Raw genomic sequence first — 25,609 nt, forward strand, 5'->3', positions numbered from 1 at the left:
CCCCACTTACTTAATTAGGGCACCATGCATCTTTTTGCTTAATCACATTTTAATTACTCTGCCTACACTCATAATATATGCTTTCTAAACATGCCGACAACTCACGCGCGGCTGCCAAAACACTAGCGTTAGTACTGTTCACTACAGTCCAATTTCCGTCTCCGACCTAAATCAAACAAACTCTGTCGCTCGTTCTATTTTGAACACTGATTTCTAAAATGAGCCAGTTCCGTGTTGCGTAACATTGAACGCAATGTAATATCCCTGGGATTACAGATTTCTCTGCACATCATATATGTGCCTACATGTACATGCATATACCCCTCTTGAATTACTCGTAGCTAGGTTTAGGCGCTAAATATGAAACTAATTTCAAACTTCAAGAACTCTTGGCTTGTCACAACCCTACGCTACTAAATTGGATAAAGTTAACGTTGTTGAGGCTCGTAGTGTTGTCATTTCGAATAATGTATCCGTATGCCTAAATACAAGTCATTTTGAAGTGCTTATTTGCTCACATTAATTATCTTTTTAGGATCTTTTTATATATGAATGTAACGAGTCGTTACATGTAATAAATCAAAACGTGAGATTTAGTTTCGTTTCTCACTCAAAAATTGAAGGTGATTTATTAACTCAACACAACCAAAAAAGAAGTATATGATTGATGAATAAAAATAATCTTAATTGAAATTCAAAGAAAACAAGAGATATTATTTTTGACTTTTCTATTTTAATATACAAAAAACACAGGAGATTGAAATGTAATTAGGAAAAGAAAAACGTTGGGATTACAATTCATTGACACTTGAAGACACATGAGCGTCCACATAATATTCCTCCTTGTAAGGTAGACCGGAGGAAGAGAGCATGAGTCCTAGATGGTGGGTATACAAAGTAGAATTGAATGAAAAAGTTTCCAAATTTTCTCTTTTCTTATCATTTTATATATGAACCGAATAGCTCATTTAAAGAGGCAAGACTTACACTCCTAATATTTGCTTTTTATGGTGTTTTCTTTATCCATTAAAATTCTAATTTTTTTATAACCTAAAAATAAAAATCCAACATAATAAGAAGATATATAGAAATTTTAATTAAATTTTAGAAAATAAAACAAATAGCATCCTTCATTCTAATATTTTAAAATTAATTTATTTGAGGAAAAAATCAGTTGAAAGTTATACCAAGTTACTTTTTTTAAACACCAATTATAACGAAGTTACTTAAATCTCCTAAAAGCAATAAGAAAAAATAGATAATCCTATGAATTAACCAGATTAACTATATTCATTAATACCACTTTTCATTTTATTTTTTGTTTATACTTTTAACTAAATGTTTCGGAAAACTAACCTATCAATTTAAATACTTAAATTAATAATTATGTTTTACTTAATCGTATTTATTTTTCACAATTAAGGTAAAAACTTATCATAAACTATTAAAAATAATAAATTAGTTTAAGAAATAAACATTACATTGGTCCAAGACTCCAAGTACAATTGAACTTAAATTTTTTAAATAAAGTCTCAAATTGAAAACTTGTGAATAGAGAAAATATGGTTGAAATGGGAAATCATGTTCAGAAGTATTTGATATACAAAATATTTTTACTTTTTAAAAAGAATTTGAAGTTAAGAATGTTAATTTGTTTATCATGTAAAAAGGACATTATTAGGAAACATGATTTTTGGATAATGTTTTTTGCACAAATTTCTTATCAAATTATTTTTATGGGATAGGTGAGAATCTAACACTCCTTAATTAAAAGTTATTCTAAGAAAAATATCACATTACCTTAATTTATTAAGTTAAGGCAGTAAAAATCATTAATTTTAAGTAATATTTCTAAATATTTCAAAATAATATTTATGATTAATCAAATAATCATTCCTAAAAATTAGAATTTTCAGGATTTATGATTCTGGAACATGAAAAATTCTCCTTCTTCGAAATACTTCCTTCCAAATCACCTCTAGAACACAATAAGAAAAAAAAAAAAAAAAAAAAAACTTAGCATATGTCACTTTTTCCCTAATATAACATCGAGTATTTAACTATTTAAAATAATAGATATAGCATTTTTTCTGAGTGGTATAGATATAGTATTTGTATATAAATTTTATAGTCATATATTCATGTGCGATAGTGTGGCTTATCTTTATTCATGTATATGGGAATGGAAAGTGTATAATTGTTTAAAAAAATGTTTTCACTATTCTTTTAATATATTTTTGAAAATGAAATATAGGAATAAAACAATATTAAAAATAAAATAAAATTTGAATTACTTGGGTGGCTTCATGTTAGGTTATTCTTGTAATCTTGATCAATGTTCAGTTATCCAAACAGAGCTCTAGGATATTAATATATTATCTTCACGAAATTCGATTGATAAAGGAAATTCCTAACGAGCGAGTCCGACCCATCTCTTGTAGTGAAATTCTTGAATGAAGACTACCAAGTGGAGACTACAAACATGAACCAAGAATTAGAGTGCAATCATGTTTGCAGAAAAGCCAACCAAGTGGTTGGCGCTTTAGCCAATTTAAGCTTTAGTTTACAAGAAGGGTTATATGTTTTCAATCACCATCCACCTGGGATCTCGATCAGTTCCTTGCGGGTTCTTCTTCTTCATCTGTCTTTTTTTTTTTTTTTTAAGAATTTTTTAGTTCAGGCTTATTTTACTTTAAGAGTAACGTCATTTTATTTTACTTAATAATTCACGCTTTATATTAAATTTTAATAATTTAACTGTTAAATTAATAAATTTTTAAAAACAATAAAAATTAAATCTACTCACTCTAAAAGTAAGTATTAGTGGACTTAATATTCTTAACAACTCATATTTTATATCAAATTTGAGTGATTTAACCATTCAATTAAAAGTTTTTAATATGTATATCAAGTCTACCAATTTTTTTAAAAAATTAAAATCATATGATATTTTGTCATATAAATTTAAATTAACATATAAAATATTTTTATAATTATTCATCATTTTGAATTAATAAAATGAAGTATTAAATAGTTTTTAAATTTTTAAAAATTTGTAAACTTGATCTATGTAAAACTTAAGTTATTGAGTGGAATAAGTCTATTTAAACTTATTCCATGAGTAAATAAATTCATTCTCTTTCTCACTCTCTTATATACATATATATATATATATATATATATGTGTGTGTGTGTGTGTGTGTGTGTGTGTGTGTGTGTGAGAGAGAGAGAGAGAGAGAGAGAGAGAAAAGGATTTGTTTACTCTACTGTTTGATAAATCATGTTCTACATTAAATTTCAATGATCCAACCGTTAAATTTAAAGTTCTTAATACATAGATAAAGTCTATAAATTTTTAAAAATTTAAAAATTATTTGACACTTTATTTAGTGGGTGCGAGTGTGGGTACGAATACTATGATACCCAACTTGCCCCCGTTGCAATTATATATATATATATATATATATATATATATATATATATATATATATATATATATAATTACTTAATAATATGTTTATTTATTATATATAAATATATATTAATTAATATAATAATATTGTTATTATGTTAGATACAAGATACAAGTTGAAGTTGTCAGAGTATTTTTTTCCTAAGCTTTATAGTAGCTTATCTTCAAATTGAAATTAATAATATCAAGAAATTATGTTACTCATTGTTTGAAGAGTATTAAACTAATGTTAAGGGAATAGTGGAAAGTTCAACTTCAGGAACAAACATCAATAAGTCAAACTTGGATAATCTAAATATTAGCAATTATTTTAGTGATCATGATTTATTTGTGAGTGATAATATTGAAATATAAACAATGTCTGAAATATAGTTATACTTGAAAGAAAAAGTTTTGTCTACTTTTGACGTTCTTGAATGGTGGAAAACAAATGGAATCAAGTATCCTATTTTGTAAAAAAATTGTTAAATGTTTTGGTAATTCTAAATTCAACCGTAGTTTCAAAATTTGTATTTAGCATAGGAGGTAAATTTTGGAGTCCTCGTCATTCTAGGCTCTGTGAATTTACTCTAGAAGCACTTATGTGTAGATAAAGTTGGTTGAAATACAAACAATAAGGCAATAAATAATTAAACTTTATTCATTTAATAAAAGTTGTTTTATTTTTTATTGTTGATTTTAATTATTAATTTAAATTATCTAATCATTCATTTTATTATCATGTAGTTTCTATTGGCATTATTGGACTAAAATAATATATAGACTTGGAAGACAAATGTTTGCAAAAATATGAAAAAAGTTGATAGCAATGATGAGATCAAATGTCTACATATTTATTTTTTAAAATTTATAATATATAATTTAATCTATAATTTTAATCTAACTAATTTCTGTATAATTTTTTCACAGGTCTTTGAGAATATTGTTAACACATAATCATGATGTTGAAAGTTTAATTATAAATTTTATTATTTTGATTTTTTTAAAAAAGTATATTAACAATAACTAAATGTTTTATATTATTTATTTATAAGAATTGTTATGTTAGATTTTTGTAATGTTAAAAATTTGATAAATTAATATTATGTTTGCATGTGTCATTAGTGAAAAAAATACTTTTAAAATCGGTCATTTTTTACTTTTAAAATCGGTTCTCTCTGACCAATTTTAAAAGAACTGATTTTAAAAAGTGGCACTTTTAACATCGGTCATGCATCAACCGATTTTAAAAGTAAGACTTTTAACATCGGTCATGCATAAACCGATTTAAAAGTTAGACTTTTAAATTGGCACAGGTCGTTCCAGTTTCCTCAAAAGGCCTAAAACTGTAGTCTGGAATGGCCCGTACTGCAATTAGAATGGCCCATTCTGGTTGCAGTACGACCCATACTGCAGTCAGAATGGGCCGTCCCCCAATCAGAACGACCCGTTCTCGAATCAGAACAGCCCGTTCTGATTGCTGAACGGGCCGTTCTGATTGGAGAATGGGCCGTACTACAACTAGAACGGGCCATTCTGACTACAGAACGGGTCGTTCCAGATTCAAAATTTACGGAAATGCAAGACATGAGAAAAAAATTAGAATATTACCTTGATATAGTCTTGCAAAGAAAATGAGAAGCTAGGGACTTTAGATGTGAGTGCGAGAGAGAGTAAAGAAAAAAATGGAGGTAAGGATTAAAGAGAATAGAGGGAAAGATCAAAGAGAAGGAGGGAAAGAGAATAAATATAGGCGTTGACATTTTTAAAATCGATTATTTAAGAACCGATTTTAAAGCTACTTTTAAAATCGGCTCTTAAGGAGCCGATGTTAAAAGTAACTTTTAAAATCGGTTTTTAAGTAGCCGATTTTAAAAGTAGCACTTTTAAAATCGGTTCTTATGTAACCGATTTTAAAAGTAGCATTTTTAAAATCGCTCTCGAGTAGCCGATTTTAAAAGTAACACTTTTAAAATCGGCTACTTAATAACCGATTTTAAAAACTACTTTTAACATCGGCTCCTTAAGAACCGATTTTAAAAGTTGCATCAGAGACCTTTTAAAATCGGTTAAAAGGTAGCCGATTTAAAAAGTAATGTCATTATTTACAAAATTGCCACCGCGTCACTTTTAACATCGGCTGTTTAAGAGCTGATTTTAAAACCCCGATTTTAAAAGTGATTTTTGTACTAGTGTGTGAAATATTATCTCTTTTTTGATTTATTTACTTTATAAATAAGTAAAATGGGGGTTGTGGGTGCAGTTATGGATACACAGGTATCCAATAGGTATGGAAATGAGAATTAAAATTACTACCCGCGCGAGTATGGAGTTGGGTATAAGTATTGTCTTTAAACGCGGGTGTGGGAATGGATACTATAGGACTCTACCTAAACCCTACTCATTGTCATCCCTAGTATAGCCTAACCAAAAAGTATTTTTGTCAAGAATCAAACTCGGACACTATCTAAATGATTTGATCTTATGTTCAACACATTAACAACTTGTACCCGTCTCCTTGGTTACATTCATAATTTCACACACACACACACACACACATATATATATATATATATGGAAACAATCAAGATTCGTATACAGATTGTGATTGGGGTTTTGTTAGGAACCCAAACCAGAAGCACACAACCCTTGCACCCACCAATTTTGCAGCTCAATCAATAGAGTTGTCAAAGTGGGTAACCCGGCCCGACCCATTACGAGCTGGGCAATGGATGGACCAATCTGACCTAACTCACTTTTAGATGAGCTTTAAAAATATAACCTGATCTAACTCTCCACGAGTTTGTGGGTTAAACGAGTTGACCCACTTCAATTTAGAAAATAAAATAAAAAAATTGAACTTTATAAAAAATATATATTATAGTCTTGTATTATAGAATTACAACTATGTTAACAAATAAGACAAATAAAATGTAAAAAAGGAATTAGATATTATCCACAATCAACTTATAAAATCAAAGTTATTACATAAAATATTGACAAATAATATTAAATTGACATCAATTATCATAATTCACAACTAGTATGGACAAAATTTAGTCAATGGAATAAATGTATTATCATATAAATTAACATTTAAAAATATAAAAAGTAATATATATATATCTATATATATATATATATATATATTAGGTGAGCTAACTCGACTCATCACAGGTTTCCTCGTGATGAGTTGGACCAAATTTTCCTCACAACTAAAATGAGTAAAAAAAAATTGGCCTAACCTGACTCAAACCCATGGTGGACCAAGTTGGGGAGTACTCTATTTAATGGGTAGTGAGTAAATTAAATTAGTGAGTTTAACACCACAACATCACCTAAAGTCTTAAGATATTAAAGTAGGTGGGTCTTTCTCACTTATATATTATTCAACATGCCCAATTCTAATTGATATGTGACTCACTTCACAGTTGAACTCAAAAACTCCCCCTCAAGTGTGAATTTCTTCCACTTAGTCACACCCCCTCCTTAAGCAAAAGTCTTTTTTTCATCCACGTGTATTCAGTGTGGCCTTATTTTCATTATCGTTGCACATCAATGACACACGTCATCCACACCTCTAAGGAGACTTTTTATACAAGGAATGATCTCACTCTTAGATCCTCTAAGACTTTCAATTCATTGTCAATTCTATTGGTTAATATTCGTTTGAGTCAGTCACCGTCACTACAAGAAAATTCGGTATTTCAGACGGCAAAAATCCGTGGGAAATGCCCAAAATCCGTGGGTAATGAGGCATTTCCGACGGATTACCGACGGACACTAATCCGTCGGTAAATTGGTCGTCTGAAATTTACCCACGGATTTTAATCCGTGGGTAACTTTCCCACGGATTTTCCCACGGATAAATCCGTGGGAAATTACCCGAAAATTATAATTTTTTTAATTTTAATAAATTTATTAATGTAACAACCCTCATATTTGGCCTCTCAAGGGTTCTATTTCACGATATTTCATTGTTTAGTGTGTTTTATCCTTACTTGTGCAATTTCTGGGAAACTTCCCAGAAGGTCACCCATCCCTGTACTACTCCAGGTCAAGCACGCTTAACTGTGAAGTTCTTATGAGTAAGCTACCGAAATGTATATGTATGTTGTCAGTATAACTTGTACAAATTAATTCATTTAAGTCATTCTCAAATATACAATCTCATATTTATACTATAATAATAATATATAATAATTTTATATTACAAATAATAATAATTAATAATAATAATATATTTAATTATTATTTATTTATATGTACTTACTTTTATAATTAACGTCTACTTTTTTTTATTTAAAATTATAATTTAAATTATTTAATTTTATAATTTATAATGATAATATAATTTAAAAAATTATAAATATTTATTTAATACATACTTATAAATTAAATTTTAATATTTTAAATAAATTATTAATTAATTTAATATATTTATTTACCTTAAATCAAACATATAAAATTCAAAAAATGTATTTATCCTTGTTTTTTTTTTCTAATTATCAACTATTAATAAAATACTAACTTAAAATCTTATCTAATTATATATAATATTCTCATATCAAATTTAAAATCAGATATTAGTTATACAAAAATATTAAGATCTTATAGTAAAACCAGATATTAATTATACAAAAATATTAAGATCATATAGTAAATTGTCAATAAGATTTTAGTTAAATAATTTAAAATAATTAATGTTTCAATTATATTGTTAATTCACAAATAATTTATTCCAAAACTAATTAATTTTTTATATTAATTATTAGTAAAATTTAGTAACTTTTAATTTAACAATTAGTTAGATCGATAAAATTCAACACACGCCATGAGTTACTGAGCGGAATAACTTTACCAAAGAGTTATTTTATAAGTTATCTTAAATCAAACATATAAAATTCAAAAAATGTATTTATCCTTGTTTTATTTTTTAATTATCAACTATTAATAAAATATTAACTTAAAATCTTATCTAATAATATCATAATATTTTCATATCAAATTTAAAACCAGTTCTTACATTTTCGACAAATATAAATTTGTCTGAAATATTTCATCAATAATATAGCTTTTCCTACAAAAAATTTTCTCATCGAAAATATAAATTTTTTAACATATTTAATTTTGTTTTATAAGAAATCATCTTCGATTAATATAACATTTTGTATATATGATTTAAGAGTAAAATATTTTTAATTTAACGGTTGAATTTACAAAATTCACATTTAATATAAAGTTATACGTCATCTTGTAACTGATTTTGTCTAAAAAATAATAGATAATCATACCCTTAAATGATTTTTATTTTATATATTCTAATTTTATTTGTAATAATATGATTATATATTTAAATAATTTAATTTTAATAATTTTTTAAATATATTTTTGTCTTTTCACTTAAAATATTTAAATTTCCATATTTTAATTTGAATTATTTTTTAAGTATATTTTTGTCTTTTTGTCTTAAATTTTTGAATTTCTATATTGTAATTTAAATAATTTTTTTTCTATTATTTATTAATTCTTTTCTTTTTTAATGTTTTATAACATCATTAAAATTTTATAATTTTAATCTCTATAATTTTATCTTACTTTTTATTTTATAAATATAATTTAGATTATTCATTTTATAATTAAATTAATTTTTTTTAAATTTTTTATGAGTTTACATTCTAAGAATGTATTGAAACTCCTCAATTTTGAATTTAAAAAAAATAATTTTTCACAGAATTTCCCACGGATTTTCCCACCGATTTGTCCGTGGGTAATTTCCCACGGATAAATTCGTGGGAAATTACCCATGGATTAGTCCGTGGGAAATTACCCACGGATAAATCCGTGGGAAATTCTGTGAAAAATTATTTTTTTAAAATTCAAAATTTTATTAAATAATTATCCTATTTAAAGATATTAAATCAATCATAATTATGTAAATCAAAACAAATTCATTCATACAAAATAAAATGTCATACATAACAAATAAAGTTTAGGAGTTCAAATTTAAAAATAACATATAGTACGATTAGTAGTAGAATTATAATATAATGTCTAATAATCAGAATATCCATGTTGTTGCTATCTAATAATCAAATATTGAGGAATTTCAATACATTCTTAGAATGTAAACTCATAAAAAATTTAATTTAATTGTAAAATGAATAATTCAAATTATATTTATAAAATAAAAAGTAAGATAAAATTAGAGAGATTAAAATTATAAAATTTTATTAATGTTATAAAATATTTAAAATGAAAAGAATTAATAAATAATAGAAATAAAAATTATTAAAATTAAAATATAGAAATTCAAAAATTTAAGACAAAAAGACAAAAATATACTTAAAAAATAATTCAAATTAAAATATAGAAATTCAAATATTTTAAGTGAAAAGACAAAAATATACTTAAAAAATTATTAAAATTAAACTATTTAAATATATAATCATATTATTACAAATAAAATTAGACAAAATCAGTTACAAGATGACGCATATTTCCCTTTATCTATTACTATAGATAATCAAACAACTATATATTTAACTATTTTTCTTCTATTCATTTTCTCTGTGTTTATCTCTACTTTCTATATATAGATTCATTGAAGTTTTAAATACTCATATTTATACTCGTTACTTTGTATTTTACTGATTTACTTAAATATAAAATTCAGAAATCAATAAAATGTAAATTTAAGAAATTACTACAACTTAAAGAGATTTTTAAATCAATCAGTTATTAGGAACAAAAATAATTATTTAGTGTAATTATTTTAACTTTAATCTTTTAAGTTTTAAATAAAGAAGATTTAATCTAGAAAAAATTTCATTAACCCCTATTTGAAGTTTTTCTCAATAACGTCATACATATATTTCTTCTCAAATTTTTAAGTGAGTATTAATTTTCTTATTTATTTATTTAAGAGGCACATACAACTACTTATATAAGATAATACTATTTATATACTATTAAGAGAAAATAATTTATTAATACAAATATCAATAATTAAATGAGATTTGATCTCTTATTTCATTATTTCAACTTTTTTGAAATTTATTTTAAATATCATGCACACTGTGATTTAAAAAAATATATTAAATTTAAGTAATAATTTTAAAAATGAATTGAAAAAAATCTTATTTTCAAAATTGAAGATCAATGAAAGTTTTCATCAAAATGACATATTAGATGTAATTTAGAAATAAATGATAGATACATATATATGATTTGCAGAACATAATTTAACTTTTTTCCCCCTTATTTAATTAATAACGTTATTTTTAAAGATATTAGTGATTTTTAAAAATTAAAGAAAAGATATGTTATTCTTAAATTTGAACGTCATGTGTCGGTATTTTTCAAGATAAGTAACAAAAAACACATTTACGCTAATTAGTTTATAATTTATAATAACCTAAACATATAATTATATATAGGTAATATAAGTCATACCTCACACACTTTGATTTATATTTATCTTATTTATATTTTGAAAACACCCATATAATAATGAAAACATTATATAGTGCATTGTTGTGTGTATTGATGCGATTAGGATTGGTTGCATTTGAAAAATAATTGGCTTAAATTTTATTTAATAATTTTAGACGTGGGAAACTCCGTCAGAAATTTCAGACGGATTTTAATCCGTGGGAAACTTCGTCAAAAAATTTAGACGGATTTAAATCCGTCGGAAATTCCGTCGGAATTTTCAGACGGATATAAATCCGTGGGAAATTCCGTCGGAAATTTCCCACGGATTTAAATCCGTCGGAAATTTCGTCGGAAATTCCTTCATGTAAAAATCTGTGGAAATTCCGTCAAAAATTTCCCACGGATCTAAATCCGTGGGAAATTTCCGACGGATTTTGGTCCGTGGGAAATAATCCGTGGGAAATTTGACTTTTTCTTGTAGTGCGTCACTTGGTTGAACCATCAACTTTGATATCATTGTTAAGGAGTTTTACCTTGGAGAGCACTTCATTTAATAGATAGTGAGTAAACTACATAAGTGAGTTTGGTACCACAACATAATATAAAATCTTAAGGCATTTTCTCACTTATATATTACTCAACATGGCCAATTTTAACTAACGTGAGACTCATTTTACACTTGAACTCCAACATTTTCTTCATTTATGACACTATTCTTTGGCCAAACCAATAAGTATGTCTTTTTTTTCCCTCAACTTTATATTTGATTCTTATTTGCAAGCGAGAATCATTATAGATAAATTAAGAGCATTGTCAAGTAAGAAAGAATTAAACGATCAAAGAAAGAGATAACATAAATAGAAAATTATACTAAAAAAATAGGTAACCAAATACTCCCTCCTAACTATATAATATATTTTTTTTTATGTTTTCAACTTTTTATTTTTTTTTAATTTTTTTTAATGTTTTACACATTTCAAATGATATTAATTGTTTTTGATGTATATCCTTGTTTGATAATTAATATTCTAACTCCATAATTATAATTGTTCTTATTTTATATATTCCAAGATATTAAATAAGAGTATTTTATACTTAACATACTAGTATTAAATATTTCTTAAGAGGTGTGCAAACAATTTAAACATAAAAAATTATGGCCCAAAGAGATCGAGTAATATGTATTAGGTAATAGTATAGAGAAGGAAAGAAAGAGATATTAAGCAGACAAAAAAAGGAAGAGAAAATTACTTTATTTATTTATTTATAGAGAAAGTAACAATTAAATATTAATTTTCATTTATATATTTACTATATATTATTTTAATATTTATTAGAATTCATCTTTAGAGTATTAGATCAACTTTTTATATTGCAAGAGAGACCTGGAAGTGTTTATTAATTTATCCAAACAACTTGCTCTAATTCATCCGTTCTATTTGTTAAATTTATGGATTTAATCCACTTAATCCATCCTTGTGTTTTAGTAACTTCGGGTTCAACCAAAATTCTACTACAGATACTCTTATCTTTAGTGCTTACATGAGCATTTGACTTCATATATGTATTCTCAAGTTCAATTAATTGTCGTATAGTGAAACCTTTATCTTAGCCAAAGATATTTTTATACCACGATGCTATAAAAACTTCGGTGAATTGTTCTCCCGCCAATTAGTTTTCCGATCTCCTTATATATATATATGGTCAAATTAATCTTACGTATTTGTTAACATGGCCAGCTAATTAATTTTATGATTCTACGCTGCTATTTTTTTATTATTTTTAATTATGACATTTTTTATTCTCACACTTGATGGTTTAAAATATATATATTGACAACGTTGTTTAATGTTTTCCCCTTGCTTTCATTTGACTTATGTTAGCTGATAAAGTTTGAGCGTTATTCGTCGCTCCTATTGTCTAGCTAGCTTCCAAGAAAAGCAGAAAACAATGGGAAAATCGAAGTTTTATCCGCATCTGAATTAAAACACAAAAAGTCACACACACACAGCTCTACCTAATCCATTTGATTTTGACATGCCAATTTTTGTTTAGATTTTTGGCTGTATTTGCACTTCAGAAATATTAACTCGACGATGGTCTGTGATTTGCCCATCATTTCGCAACAATAATCAAATATCATGCACCTTTTGTGCTATTCAATTAAGTATTTATTTCTTATCGATCTGAACAATTTGTCTTGCTTCTATTTTAGGTTTAATAAAAAAATTCAATACGTGATTAGAACAAATACTATTTTTAATATGTGGTCTAAACCTTCAATTAATGGCTAGTTTTCATCAATCTGTCCAGCTTATTATATATAAACTAAGGACCTACCGATCGTTGCTTGATCTGATGAATGAACAAAAGGATATTGTCGTCAAAATTCGAATTAGATTAGGCAAAGACCTAATTTATTGCAACTAAATATGAGAACTTCGTCAACTGGAAGGTTCATGAACTTGGTTGTCTTTATATTGAGCTAACACCGTTGTCAAGATGATTCCTTGTGCGAATTCGCTTCCTCCTCTGAGTTGCGTATGTCTTATTATGTTACAACTTAAAACCTAAATAGATCAAAATAACTTCTTCACGTTTAGATGAGATTTTTTTACATGTTTAAATTGGATGTCAAAACTAGATTTACCATCGTAACACATTGAAAATGTGTTTGCCTTGTATGAAATCCTTGAACTCATGTTGGGAAAGCAAGAGAAAAACTCTATCAATGTGTTAATCACTTGATTGAACTATTAATTAGTTTTATGTTGGTTGTTAAAAATATAAGAGGTTAAATACTAAAAGAACATAAAAAATATCAAGTTTATAGATTTTTTTTCATTTATATATTATTCAACATATCTAATTCTATTCAAAAGGGGCACTCTCATTCACACTCTTGTACACTAACAAAAAAAAACAAGATTTTATATACAGAAGATTACAAATAAATGGAAAAACCAATGTTTAAATATATGTGCATCCTAATCAAATATAATTAAAAAATACTTGCAAAATTTTTTTTTAAAAATGACTAACTACTTTTTTTAATGAATAAAGTTGACTATGAACAAATTTTTTATATCAAACATAAAGTTTAATTTCTCTTTTTTAACTAATAAGTTGTTGGTCCAATTGTTATTGAACTTAATTTTCTTAAATAAATTTTGAGTTTTGTGTATAAAAAAAATATAATTGAGAAAAAAGACTCACTCATGAAGACCAATTAAATTCCATATTTATAATTTTCAAAGTAAGGGGTGACGGTAATTTTTTGTTGGAGGAACCGGTAGCGGTGTTCAAATTTTTTGCTTACGGTAGAATTTATCAAAGCATATTTTTCACATATAACACCCATGTTGACGATTGACAACGTACTAGCTGTGATTTATAATTAAATAATGAAGACTTTGATCATTATTGTACTGTTGGTAAACCAATGAGCAAGCTAGCTATAGGATCGTTATCCGGTAGAAGCATCTTAGAGTTGAGGAAAGTGAAGAACGTTAGAGCAAGCGAGACAAGAACTGAAAGAGCTAAAAGAAGGAACATTAGGATGTTCGAAAGAGTTCCTTTGACTTCTTGTGCATAATCCGTGGAAACCAGAGCAAGTACGGTAATTGGAAAGGAGTAAGCCCACCAAGCAACATTGAACCTTCTCATAGATCTCCTGAACATGGCTGGCCTGCAAATCTGTTCAACATGCACACCAACAATGAATATTTCAGGTTAAAGGTTAAACATTGAATATGTTAAAATAAAGAAGAAGAAAAAATATCGATATTTATCATAAATGAGATAAAATAACAGGGGCTATTATATTTAGAAGTTAAAAATAATTTAAATATAAAAAGAAATTAAGATAGGGAATGGAGTAATATTTTGCTTTAAATAAATATTAGTATTAGCTGGCAAGGAGGCTCCATGTCCATGCACCGTGCGGCAGCAGTAAAAGTGTTTTCCCATCTTCCAATTAATCAGCTGTTGAAAATTGAAAAATGTGACTATGAATAGATGACCTGCTTCTGTTTCATATAAAAAAGCAGGCTACAACTACAAGTGAACGACTTCAATTTTAATTTCGTATTTAATAAATAAACTTCTCTACCAGTAATTCTCCAGCTGTAGCCTTTGTCATTACTAGAAGAATGATAGTGACCAAGATATTCCACTGATAGATCCTCCGACCGTGCGGAATATAGATATATCAAAAGAGAAATGATAGTCACATCCTATTCAGTACTTTTAATTTTATTTTTACAATAACTTATTACAAATTACAAGTTTTGTGAGACTATTTTTTTAATAACTTTTTCTCAAAACCTGCTACAATTTATAATTTTCAATAAATGTTAATTAATAATAAAGAGATTGTTCAAAAATAATGTTAAGAAAATTGTGTTTAACTTTTCTCATGTGAATATTTATATATTTTTTATTTTAAGAGTATTAACGACACATTTTCTATCTTATTTTTTTTACACAAATTCTATTAGGAATTAATGACTATACACCTCAATGTAAAATTTACGGAAAATTTTGTTTACACACTCCAAATGCTATTAGTGAGAGAGAAATAAATTAAAGAGATAAAAATATAAGTATATTAGATAATATGAGGTAATAAAAAAAGAGATAAAAAAAAGAAAGAAAGAAAAGTGTTGATAAGATATTTTAAAAAATGGTGTGTTAAAAAATTATGTTGTTAATAAATAATAAAATTACCTATATTATGATTTTTAAGATAATTATTATAAAAGTTGGAAAAAAAAATTATATAAACTATATATATATATATATATATATATATAATAAAAGCAAGGTCTATATTTAACTTTTATTACTGATTACAATTTATTAAAAATTATAAAATAAAGTGAGAAAAATTATTAAATAAGAAGTGAAATTAATTCATTAAAATTTATGATTTTGAATAAAATGTTAGTTAATAGTAAATAATGTGTTCCAGAGAATATATATTTAGATACCATGTAGTTAACATTTCTCAAATTTTAAAATATTATATATTAACAAAAACCTATATCTTCCCCTCATAGGAAGACTATTGCATGGATGAAAACTATAGTTTAAATTAAACATCTAATAGGAACATGATGTACTATATATGAAATAAAGTTCGAGGACTAGGTTATTTTTTTAGTCGTACGTATTGTGCTGGAAAGATATTCGGGATATTATATTACTAAATTATAGCTTTGTATGTTTTCATGATACAACTTATTAATTTGTGATGAACTTTGTAGTATATGTTTGTTCCTTTCATATAAAAGGGACAATGACTTAATGATAATAGTAATAGCAAATGCATAGCACATATTAATTTTTTGACATGGATCATGTTAATTGTTACATGAGTATATTTTGAAAATAAAAAGAAAGTGAAAGATGGATGGAGAAATGAATTACCAGTGAGGCGAAGAGGAAGAGGGAGAGAAAGAAGAGCATCTTGGAAGCAGTATCAAAGGTGCCAACAATGGATTCCCAAGCCAAGCTAGCGACACTGGGAGCTGCAAAGAAGAGAAAGAAAACGGGCCTTAACAACACTGGAAGTCGATCTTCACCCGATAAACGCTGATAAAGCGTCACAAACAAGACCAAGTAATGCACCATCCCCAGCGAAAACAACCCAACCGCACTCTCCTTCCAACCCATACGCGCGGCGGCGCGTGCCCCCACCAAGTTCCCTATCACCGACATCTGGCTCGTGGGGTTCGCCACAGCGGATAGAAACCTCTTCCCCTTCGTGAACCACTGCCCGTAGATCTTCACGTCCAGCGCCACCACCGGCGCCGCAAACACCCACCACAGCACCAAATACGTCGCCGTTTTGGGAGGCACGAACGGCGCCGACTGAAGCAGCAGGAGCCACGAAATCCACGGCGCGAAGAGGTAGTTCACCCCCACGGGGTGCAAGAACTCGGCCTTCACCATCTTAAAGAAAAACAAGCACCTTAGAAGGTAGAGAAGAGAGAGTAACAGGAGAATGGAGAGAGACAGAGACCATAGTACAAGGAACGCGGCGGAGGGAAGCGTGCAGAGCATGTGACGTAGAGTGGTTGTGTTTGTGTTTGTGTTTGTGTCGTCGTGTGTTGGTTCGATCAGTGTCTTCCACAACAAGGCTTGGCCACCGAAGGAGAGGCTTATTCTGAAGTAACCTGCATGGAATTTGGTTAGGATAGAATTTAGGGACATTATGGAACGCTTTGCGACCATCGAGGAGGTTGATTCGCGGTTTTTGACACTGTTTCTGGAGGTGGTCGTGTCTACCACCAGCTCTATCTCGGATTCTGAACCTTGGCTTGCCATGCCAACTCGTAGAAGAAGATATTCTTATGATGTGCGCGTTTTTTCTTAGTCCGCATGCAAGAGTTTTATGGGGAAAGGATAAACCTTAAGCCAGAGAGTGGGCAAGTGGGCGAAATAAAAAAAACTATACAATGTCTTTTTTTTCTTTTAATTAAACAAGTTGCTTTGGCACGTTATATACTCTTCTTATAAGCTTTTTCTTTTCAGCCAACTAGAATTCTAGTTTTATAGAGGCCTTAAAACACCGAACCCTTACATAGGATAATATTACTTAGTTATAGTTTTTGTTTACGGATTGTGTTTTGTAAAGACAAAACAACTATTAGATTTTTTATAATTCTATTCAATATTATATTTAATTTTATTTTTATCTATAATAATTAATTATAAATTATATTTTAATATTTGTAAAATAAATTATCAATAAATAAATAAAAATAATTTTATACTAGAACATAAATTATTTGTCATAAATCTAAAATATAATCTATATATTTAAAAATATTTATTTATTTAACTTTTAAATATAATTTATATACTCAAACATAATATTTATTTTTATATATAATTTATTTTAAATTTTAATTATACACAATAAAATTTAACTTGTAGAATATACAAACTAAAATACTAGTCACGTTATTATGAAACCATATTCTTTCAAATAACACACTAATTACTAACAATTTTTAATTAAACCATGTGCCAAGTGTGAACCCTTAAATATAATAAGGAATGTTTGGATAGATTTTTTTAAAAGCACTTTAGAATAGAAATATACGAAGGAAAATTAAAATAAATTTTGCATAAATTAAAAAACAATATTTTAGAGAAATTAATAAACGAGTTAATAAAATAGTTTATGCATGAGTTAATTTTATCATATAGGAAAATTTATTTCATTTTTTCTTTCTATTTTACTTTCCTATAAGTGTTGCTAAAGAAATTTAACTAAACATACCTTAAGAGTACTTTGTTTTTTTCATCTCCACTTATATACACTTTGTTTGTCTTATTTATAATTGTTTAAATTTTTCTCGATACACTTCCTCGTGCCAAACACTCTAGAGTTCGGTGCCATATATAAATAGTGAGTAGTCCCCTTCTCGTGGATCTAAGATAACTCTAATACTATCTTAAGAAAGTGGTATATATGGAATACCTAATTCAATTATACAAAATCGATCGGTTTGTAAGATGATAATTGTATTTCATTTATTTACATTTATAAACACTATTGACAAGGTCGGTCTTGACATTTTGTAGGTCCAAGACTATATAATAGATTAGGCCCCTCATATATAAATATTTTTAAATTTAAATATGTATTATATATATATATATATATAAATAAATATGTAATTTCAATAAAAATAATACATTTTTTTACATGATGTGAACCAGATTTTAACAAATCTTTAAAAAATGTATTAATTTTTTTAAAATAAATTTCTATGCTATCTTTTATCATAAAAAAATATATGTTCTTTAAAATTGTCATGATGTCCATCATTTACAGAGAAAATGCTCAATTTATCATAAGAACCCCTTATAATTCGGTATATAAAATGTGTAATTCTCTTTTGAATTTTATGTCTTTTATATAAAAAGATGTATTTATTATCACAAAATTAGAACATAATAAAGGTTTTTTTATGTTTTAGAAAAACTAAATGTATAATCCGCTCAAAATTTATAATTTTTAGTTAATTAATTAAAAATTGAACAAGAGAAGGAAAATTATAAAACTAACTAGAGTAATTTTTAGTTCAAAAAATTAGAACTATAATTTTATTTTTGGTCTGCTATCAATGATGGGCTTAAGCTAGTTGTTCCTTTTTCTAACCCTTAGAGTCGATCTTGAATATTGAACTTGATGCATAGATAAATGATAGGTGACCCTTTTTATTGATTTAGAATATGTGAGACTTATATTTTTTTAATATTTTTAATGTTGGCTTTTGTTATATATGCTCCATTAATTAATAATTGTAAGATGTGATAAATCTCACCACAATTTGTGTGAGGCAATCAATATGATTTAAAGAAAAAGATTACAATGTAAAACAGGAAATTACATCATAATAATGAGAGAATAAATCATAATAATGAGAGAATAAATGGTAGGATATTAGTCCTGATAACTAGTTCTTAACACCCCCCGTCAAGCTAAGCGTTGGATTGGGACCAACACGAAGCTTGGATCGAAACAATTCAAACAACGGACGAGGCAACGCCTTTGTAAAAATATCAGCAAGTTGTAGAGAAGTAGGAACATGGCGAACAGCCAAGCGACCAGAGGCAACTAACTCACGGATGAAGTGATAATCCAAATCAATATGCTTAGCACGCTTATGAGCAACAGGATTCTGAGCCATAAACAATGCACTTTGATTATCACTGAGAAGGAGAGGAGTCGCAGACAACCCAACACGAAGTTCACGAAGGAGATTGAGCAACCAAACAAGTTCAGAAGCTGTGTTGGCCATGGCCCGGTACTCAGATTCACAACTAGAGCGGGCAACAGTAGGTTGTTTCTTGGCACTCCAAGACAAAAGATTGTCACCAAGAAAGATAGCATAGCCATAGGTAGACCGACGAGTGTCCGTGCAACGAGCCCAATCAGCATCACTATAACCAAGAACCGCGGGAGAAGGTGAGCTGCGAAACGTAAGTCCAAAATGTTGTGTACCACAAACATAACGGAGAATACGTTTGACAGCTTGAAAATGATCAATAGTAGGAGCCTGGAGAAATTGACTTACCGTGTTGACGGCATATGATAAATCAGGGCGAGTAATGGTTAAGTATTGTAAGGCCCCAACCAAAGAGCGGTACTGAGTTGGATCAGAGTAGGCCACTCCATCACTGACAAGATGAAAACCGACCGCCAATGGGGTCGAGACAGGTTTGGCCTCAAGCATCATAGCTCGGGAAAGCAGATCATGAGCATATTTGGCTTGTCCCAAGAACAAACCATCGGCAGTATAAGTGATCTCAAGACCAAGGAAGTAGCCAAGCTTTCCTAGATATTTAATTGCAAACTCAGCATTAAGACGAGCAATAAATTGAGTGAGAAAGGGGGGATCACTTCCAGAGCGCATCAGAAAAGAGCTCAAACGTTCAAACCAAGCACGGGGCGCCTGTTTGAGCCCATATAGAGCCTTGTTCAACCGGCAGACATGAGTTGGAAAACGAGGATCAACAAAGCCAGGAGGTTGTTCCATATAGACAATTTCAGTGAGGTGGCCATGAAGAAAATCATTTTTTACATCCAATTGATGAAGTGGCCAGCCATTAAGCACGGCAAGTGATAAAATAAGACGAATAGTAGTAGCCTTGACAACCGGACTGAAAGTGAGTGAGTAATCAAAACCTGGAATTTGCGTGAAACCTTGAGCCACCAAACGCGCTTTTAAGCGCTCAATAGTGCCGTCACTTTTGTGTTTGGTACGAAAAACCCATTTACTACCAACAATATTAGTAGCAGATGGACGAGGGACTAAGGTCCAAGTATGATTGTTACGAAGATGGAAAAATTTGCATAGGAGGGACCAAGACCACGAAGGAACCAGTGTACTTTGTCATCATTAGCAATAGGAGCACCAGTAGCAGCTAACTGATCACAAATAGTGCGAAATTTCTTTCCATATTCTGTCACAGAGATGGAACCACGACGCATGAGTTGAAGCTCGTCACGGAGGCGCAGTTCACGAGCCTTGCTGCGTGAAGCATAGGCAGTATGCAGAGCATTCCAAATATCACGAGCAGTGTCAGCACTAAGTGTCTCAGAGAGGGCCTCCTCGGTCAAGGAAGAAAGTAGGAGACTGGTGACATTTCGATCTTGAGCTTGCCATTGAGCGAATCGAGGATTTGGAATAGAATCAAGGATTTGCGACGGTGGTTCAATAGAACCATCAACAATGTGAAACAAATTCTGATTTTGAAGAAGAAAAGTAACTTGTTTACGCCAGAGAATAAAATTCTCAGAGTTAAGCCGAATGGTAATCATGTGAACCAAGGTAGCAAACGGCAGAGACGGAGGAGTGGTATCGTCAGCCATGAGAGATGATCGCAAACAGAATTGGACGATCGCACGGTTGGGGGAGAATGCACGACCGTGGTGGCAGATGACGACACAAGGGTTTAGAGGCTAGGGTTTGGAACCGTAACCTGATACCATGTAAGATGTGATAAATTTCACCACAATTTGTGTGAGGCAATCAATATGATTTAAAGAAAAAGATTACAATGTAAAACAGGAAATTACATCATAATAATGAGAGAATAAATCATAATAATGAGAGAATAAATGGTAGGATATTAGTCCTGATAACTAGCTCTTAACAATAATACCCCTCACATGCTTTTTTTTCTTTATTTATTCCTTAAATATTCTTTTTCAAATGGGATTTAAAAATTGTTGAAATTAAGAGTGCAAAAAAATAGTGTTTAAAAAATAATATTGATGAGCCAATGAGTATCTTGTTTGTTAAAGAGAAAAAATAAAAAGTAAAAAAAGAAGGGAGACATATTAAAAATGATTAAAGAGGGATAGAGTAGTGAAAAAAAAAGTGAAAGAAGAGCATGTGAACGAAGAAAATAGTTTTTAGAAATAATATTTATTTAAAAAAACAAATTAAAAACATATGATATTGTTGACAAAAAGAATGAGAAGAGAACTATCTATTAGAGAGGGAAGGTGTATATGACACTCACCTTAATGTTTGTTGTCTTAGATTTGTGTTTTATATCCTCCCAACATGATCAAGTTATTGAATACGTTCTTTTAAAAATATGTTTATTGATTAATTGCTCTTACAACAATGTGTATCCTTAGCCTGTTTTGAATCAAGAAAGATGAATCGTGGGACATGCATGAATAAAATTTATTAACTTCATAGTTAAAAGGGCAAGCCAAGGACATAATTGAATATGTCCTCATTTGAGATATTAGGGTTAGACCTTGCTAGGTCCAATTTCGAGGTATCAAAAATTGTAGGGCTTTAGAGAAGTAATTTACATTTGCTATCTACAACTATGAATCAATGACCCCATTTTGCGTCGTTTTAAGATCGGTAAGTTTTTATTATTTGTTTGGATAAAAGTTCACTTTAACCTGTTACTTTTGCATTTTATACATTAAAAATAAAGGTTAAGTCATTTTATTATTAATATTTTTTTAATTAATTAAAAAATCTCCCTATAAGATAAAAAATACACGAGTTTTGTATTAAAATGGTGTAATTTTTATTAAAAAATTTCTGAAATAGATAAGTTAACTTTTTTTTTTTTTGAAATAAGGTAAGTCGTGTTTGGGAATAGAATTTTCACAAAGTGGACTTAAAATTTTTCTTTTTCCTACTTTTTTAATGTCGTTTTTTTTTTTAGTATTTTATATTTTTTTCATTTGGAAGTCGTGAATCGATACACGATTCATGTGTTTACTTTTTTTTTTCTCTCTCTTTTAATATTAAAAATAATATATTTTTATATAAAACTAATATTTTAGTTGTGAAATATACATATATATTATATGTAACTAAAATTTAATAAATTTTATATACAAATAAATATTATGTTTAAATATATGAATTATATTTAAAATTTGTATAAATAGATAATTTTAAATATACATAAATTATATTCTAAATTTACGATAAATAATTTATATTATAACATAATATTATTATTTATTGATAATTTATCTTAAAAATATTAAAAATTTTCATAGATAATTATGATAAGTAAAAGTTGAATTAGATTAAAAAATTTAAAAAATTTCTAAAAACTCTTTCGTTAAAGAAAAATTTCTAATGTAATATTCTTATACAAGATAAAAATTTGTGTTTAATATATAAAAATTAATTTAAAAAAAAATATATGCTTTCAAAGCCCGACCTTAATTTTTTAAAAAATAAAATAAAAAAGTAAATATGGTGTTTGTGAAACACGACTTTTAAATGAAACACCACTTAACCTGTTTTGGAAATTTTTTTGTAAAACTAACCCATTTTCTTTTCTAAAAAATTACACTATTTCGATAAATAAATAAAAAAAGCCAAAATACACTATATAATAGGATATTAATTGCAGTCATATTATGCCAGCATACTAATTAAAACTATATATATGATAGTTTATTTTACTTTTATCTTAGCCAGCAAATAGGCCCAACATGTTTAATTTTTAATTTTAATTTTCAAATACAATTTTTTTTTATGTGATACTATACTTGATTCAACCTGGAATTTTAGATTTTATACAAATTGCCCAACCTCGAATATGATCATTACATTACATGTGGCGTTTTTGCTACTTGCGTACAGTCTTTTCCACGGAATAATTTTGTGGCTGATTATATACACCTCCATTTTTTTATACATACATCCCCTTTTTAAAAAATAATTGAATTCTTAAATTATCCTTAATATTATTTGAAATAAAAAAAAATTATCCTGGAAATTTTTTTTTGGAGGTGTATTTATATATAATTATGGAAAGTTCTTTCCGGAATACTAAAATTACTATTCCGGAAATAACTTTCCGTCGGAATAATTCTAAAAAGTACTTTCCGTAACACTAAAATTACTAATGCGGAAAGTTCTTTATGGAATTATGATAACAAATACACACATTGTTAATATTCCGGAAAGAATTTTTCGCAATAGTAATTCTAGTGTTACGGAAAGTATTTTTCATAATTATTTTGACGGAAAGTTATTTCTGGAATAGTAATTTTAGTATTTTGGAAAGTATTTTCCGTAATTATTCTGACGGAAAGTTCTTTTCGGAAGACTCATGATATATACACCTCCTGTTTTTTTTTATAAGTACACATTCTTTATTTTTTTTAAAAAATTATAAAATATTATATATATTTTTTTTTAATTTTATACCTTTAACTTTCAATTTTTTACTTTTTTCTTTTTTTTCACACACTTTTTTTTTCTTTCAATTTTTACATGTTACCAAAATAGGTGAGGTGAAGGAAAGATAACAGGGTGCATGTTAAAATTGAAGAAAGAAAAAAAGAAGAAAAAAGAAAGATCTGTAAAAAAAAAAAGTACTAAATTAAATATTGTGAATGTAAAATTAAAAAAAAAAGTAAAAAATTAAAAATATTTTAAAATTTTAATTATTTTTTTTGAAAAGGAGGTGTACTTATAAGAAAAAGGAGGTGTATATATTATCAACCTAATTTTGTTTTAACATGAATGCGGTTGGATCCATTTTCAGACTTCGAAGGTTAAACAAAAAATAGGCCCAAAATAATTTCAACCAAGGCCTTTTAAGTTTTAACAACTTGTAAAGCCCAAAATGAAATCCAACCCATCTCATCCCAATTATAACACGCAGAAAACTTTCGAGTTATAACTTACTTAGATTATTTTATAAATTATAATAATAGTATGTACATGTTAGATATTTATAATGTATAATTTAAATTTAAAATAAGTTATATACATAAATAAATATTATTTTGACATATTAGTATATTGTAATATAAAATTATTTTTATATATTAATAATTTATTTTTTAAAAATATTAAAATTTAGTTTATAAATAATCATGATAAATAAAAATAAATAATTTGAAATTAAATTAATCTCTAAAAATTTCGTAGTCAAAGAAAAATTTTAAAAAATATTTTTATACAAAATAGTCATTCGTATTTTATATATATATGAATTGATTTGTTTGATATATGATTTTATTTCCTATTTTCATTTTCTATTTAAAATAACATTTGAAGTTATAATTTATTATTTTTTTTATCCTAACCACTTTAGTAAAATATTTGTTTTACTCCATTTTATTAACAAATACTTTTACTTGTACATTTCGTAGGATAAACATTTATTTTATATATTTAAAATAATAAATATATTTTGAATATATAAATTACAAAAATAAAATAAAATGTGACGTAAGAGTATCTTTTAATTATTATTTTTCATGAAAAATATTATTTAATTTTTATTTAGTGAAGTTAATATTGATAAATAAAAAAGTAAAGTAATTTTGGGGGGAAAATCTTATACATTTGAGCATTATGTTTTTTCAGAAGTAACTTTCTTCTATCCAAATTACTTCTTCTATTCTTGCTTAAAATGAGAATAATTTGATAATTACAATATTTAGACAATTAAGCGTATGTGTATTGCGTAGTTTTAATAAATTTACAATAAATAGACGATTTATCTTTTACATTTGAGAATTGAGATGTTGTAATTTGTCACATAATTTGTTATATTTTTATTTTTATTTTAACTTTAAAATTTAAATTTATTTTGACATATTAGTATTATTGTTTCAATTATTTTTTACTTAAATCTTTGTATTTATATATGTTTAAAAAAAAAAAAAAGTAATGGTGAGGAACTAGT

General features: G+C 27.5%; 1 protein-coding gene across 2 annotated transcripts; it reads right to left on the reverse strand.

Annotated features, from left to right (window-relative positions):
- Positions 1-14,214: 14,214 nt before the first annotated feature.
- Positions 14,215-17,380, reverse strand: LOC109816652 (S-type anion channel SLAH4). 2 transcript variants are annotated; one of them, XM_083073957.1, is made up of 3 exons: positions 16,319-17,380; positions 14,801-14,872; positions 14,215-14,584 (listed from the first exon to the last, which is right to left on the reverse strand). In XM_083073957.1, exons 1-3 carry the CDS (start codon positions 17,216-17,218, stop codon positions 14,309-14,311), a joined length of 1,248 nt encoding a protein of 415 aa, XP_082930083.1. In that variant the 5' UTR covers positions 17,219-17,380; the 3' UTR covers positions 14,215-14,308. The 2 variants fall into 2 exon arrangements, with proteins under 2 accessions (XP_082930083.1, XP_082930084.1); XM_083073958.1 differs by lacking the exon at positions 14,801-14,872 and having other exon boundaries at positions 16,319-17,377.
- Positions 17,381-25,609: the final 8,229 nt, after the last annotated feature.

The sequence above is a fragment of the Cajanus cajan genome, chromosome 4 (assembly GCF_000230855.2).
Source record: "Cajanus cajan strain Asha chromosome 4, NIPB_CcT2T_4, whole genome shotgun sequence".
Taxonomy (NCBI): domain Eukaryota; kingdom Viridiplantae; phylum Streptophyta; class Magnoliopsida; order Fabales; family Fabaceae; genus Cajanus; species Cajanus cajan.

What these genes read in the sequence shown, in the direction of transcription:
- LOC109816652 (XM_083073957.1), bottom strand. Translation starts at nt 17,218, where the DNA reads ATGGCAAGCCAAGGTTCAGAATCCGAGATAGAGCTGGTGGTAGACACG. An exon ending in TCTTCCTCTTCGCCTCACTG is followed by an intron (nt 14,873 to 16,318) that starts GTAATTCATTTC and finishes AATTTTCAACAG; the next exon opens with CTGATTAATTGGAAGATGGG. An exon ending in GACATGGAGCCTCCTTGCCA is followed by an intron (nt 14,585 to 14,800) that starts GCTAATACTAAT and finishes CATGTTGAACAG; the next exon opens with ATTTGCAGGCCAGCCATGTT.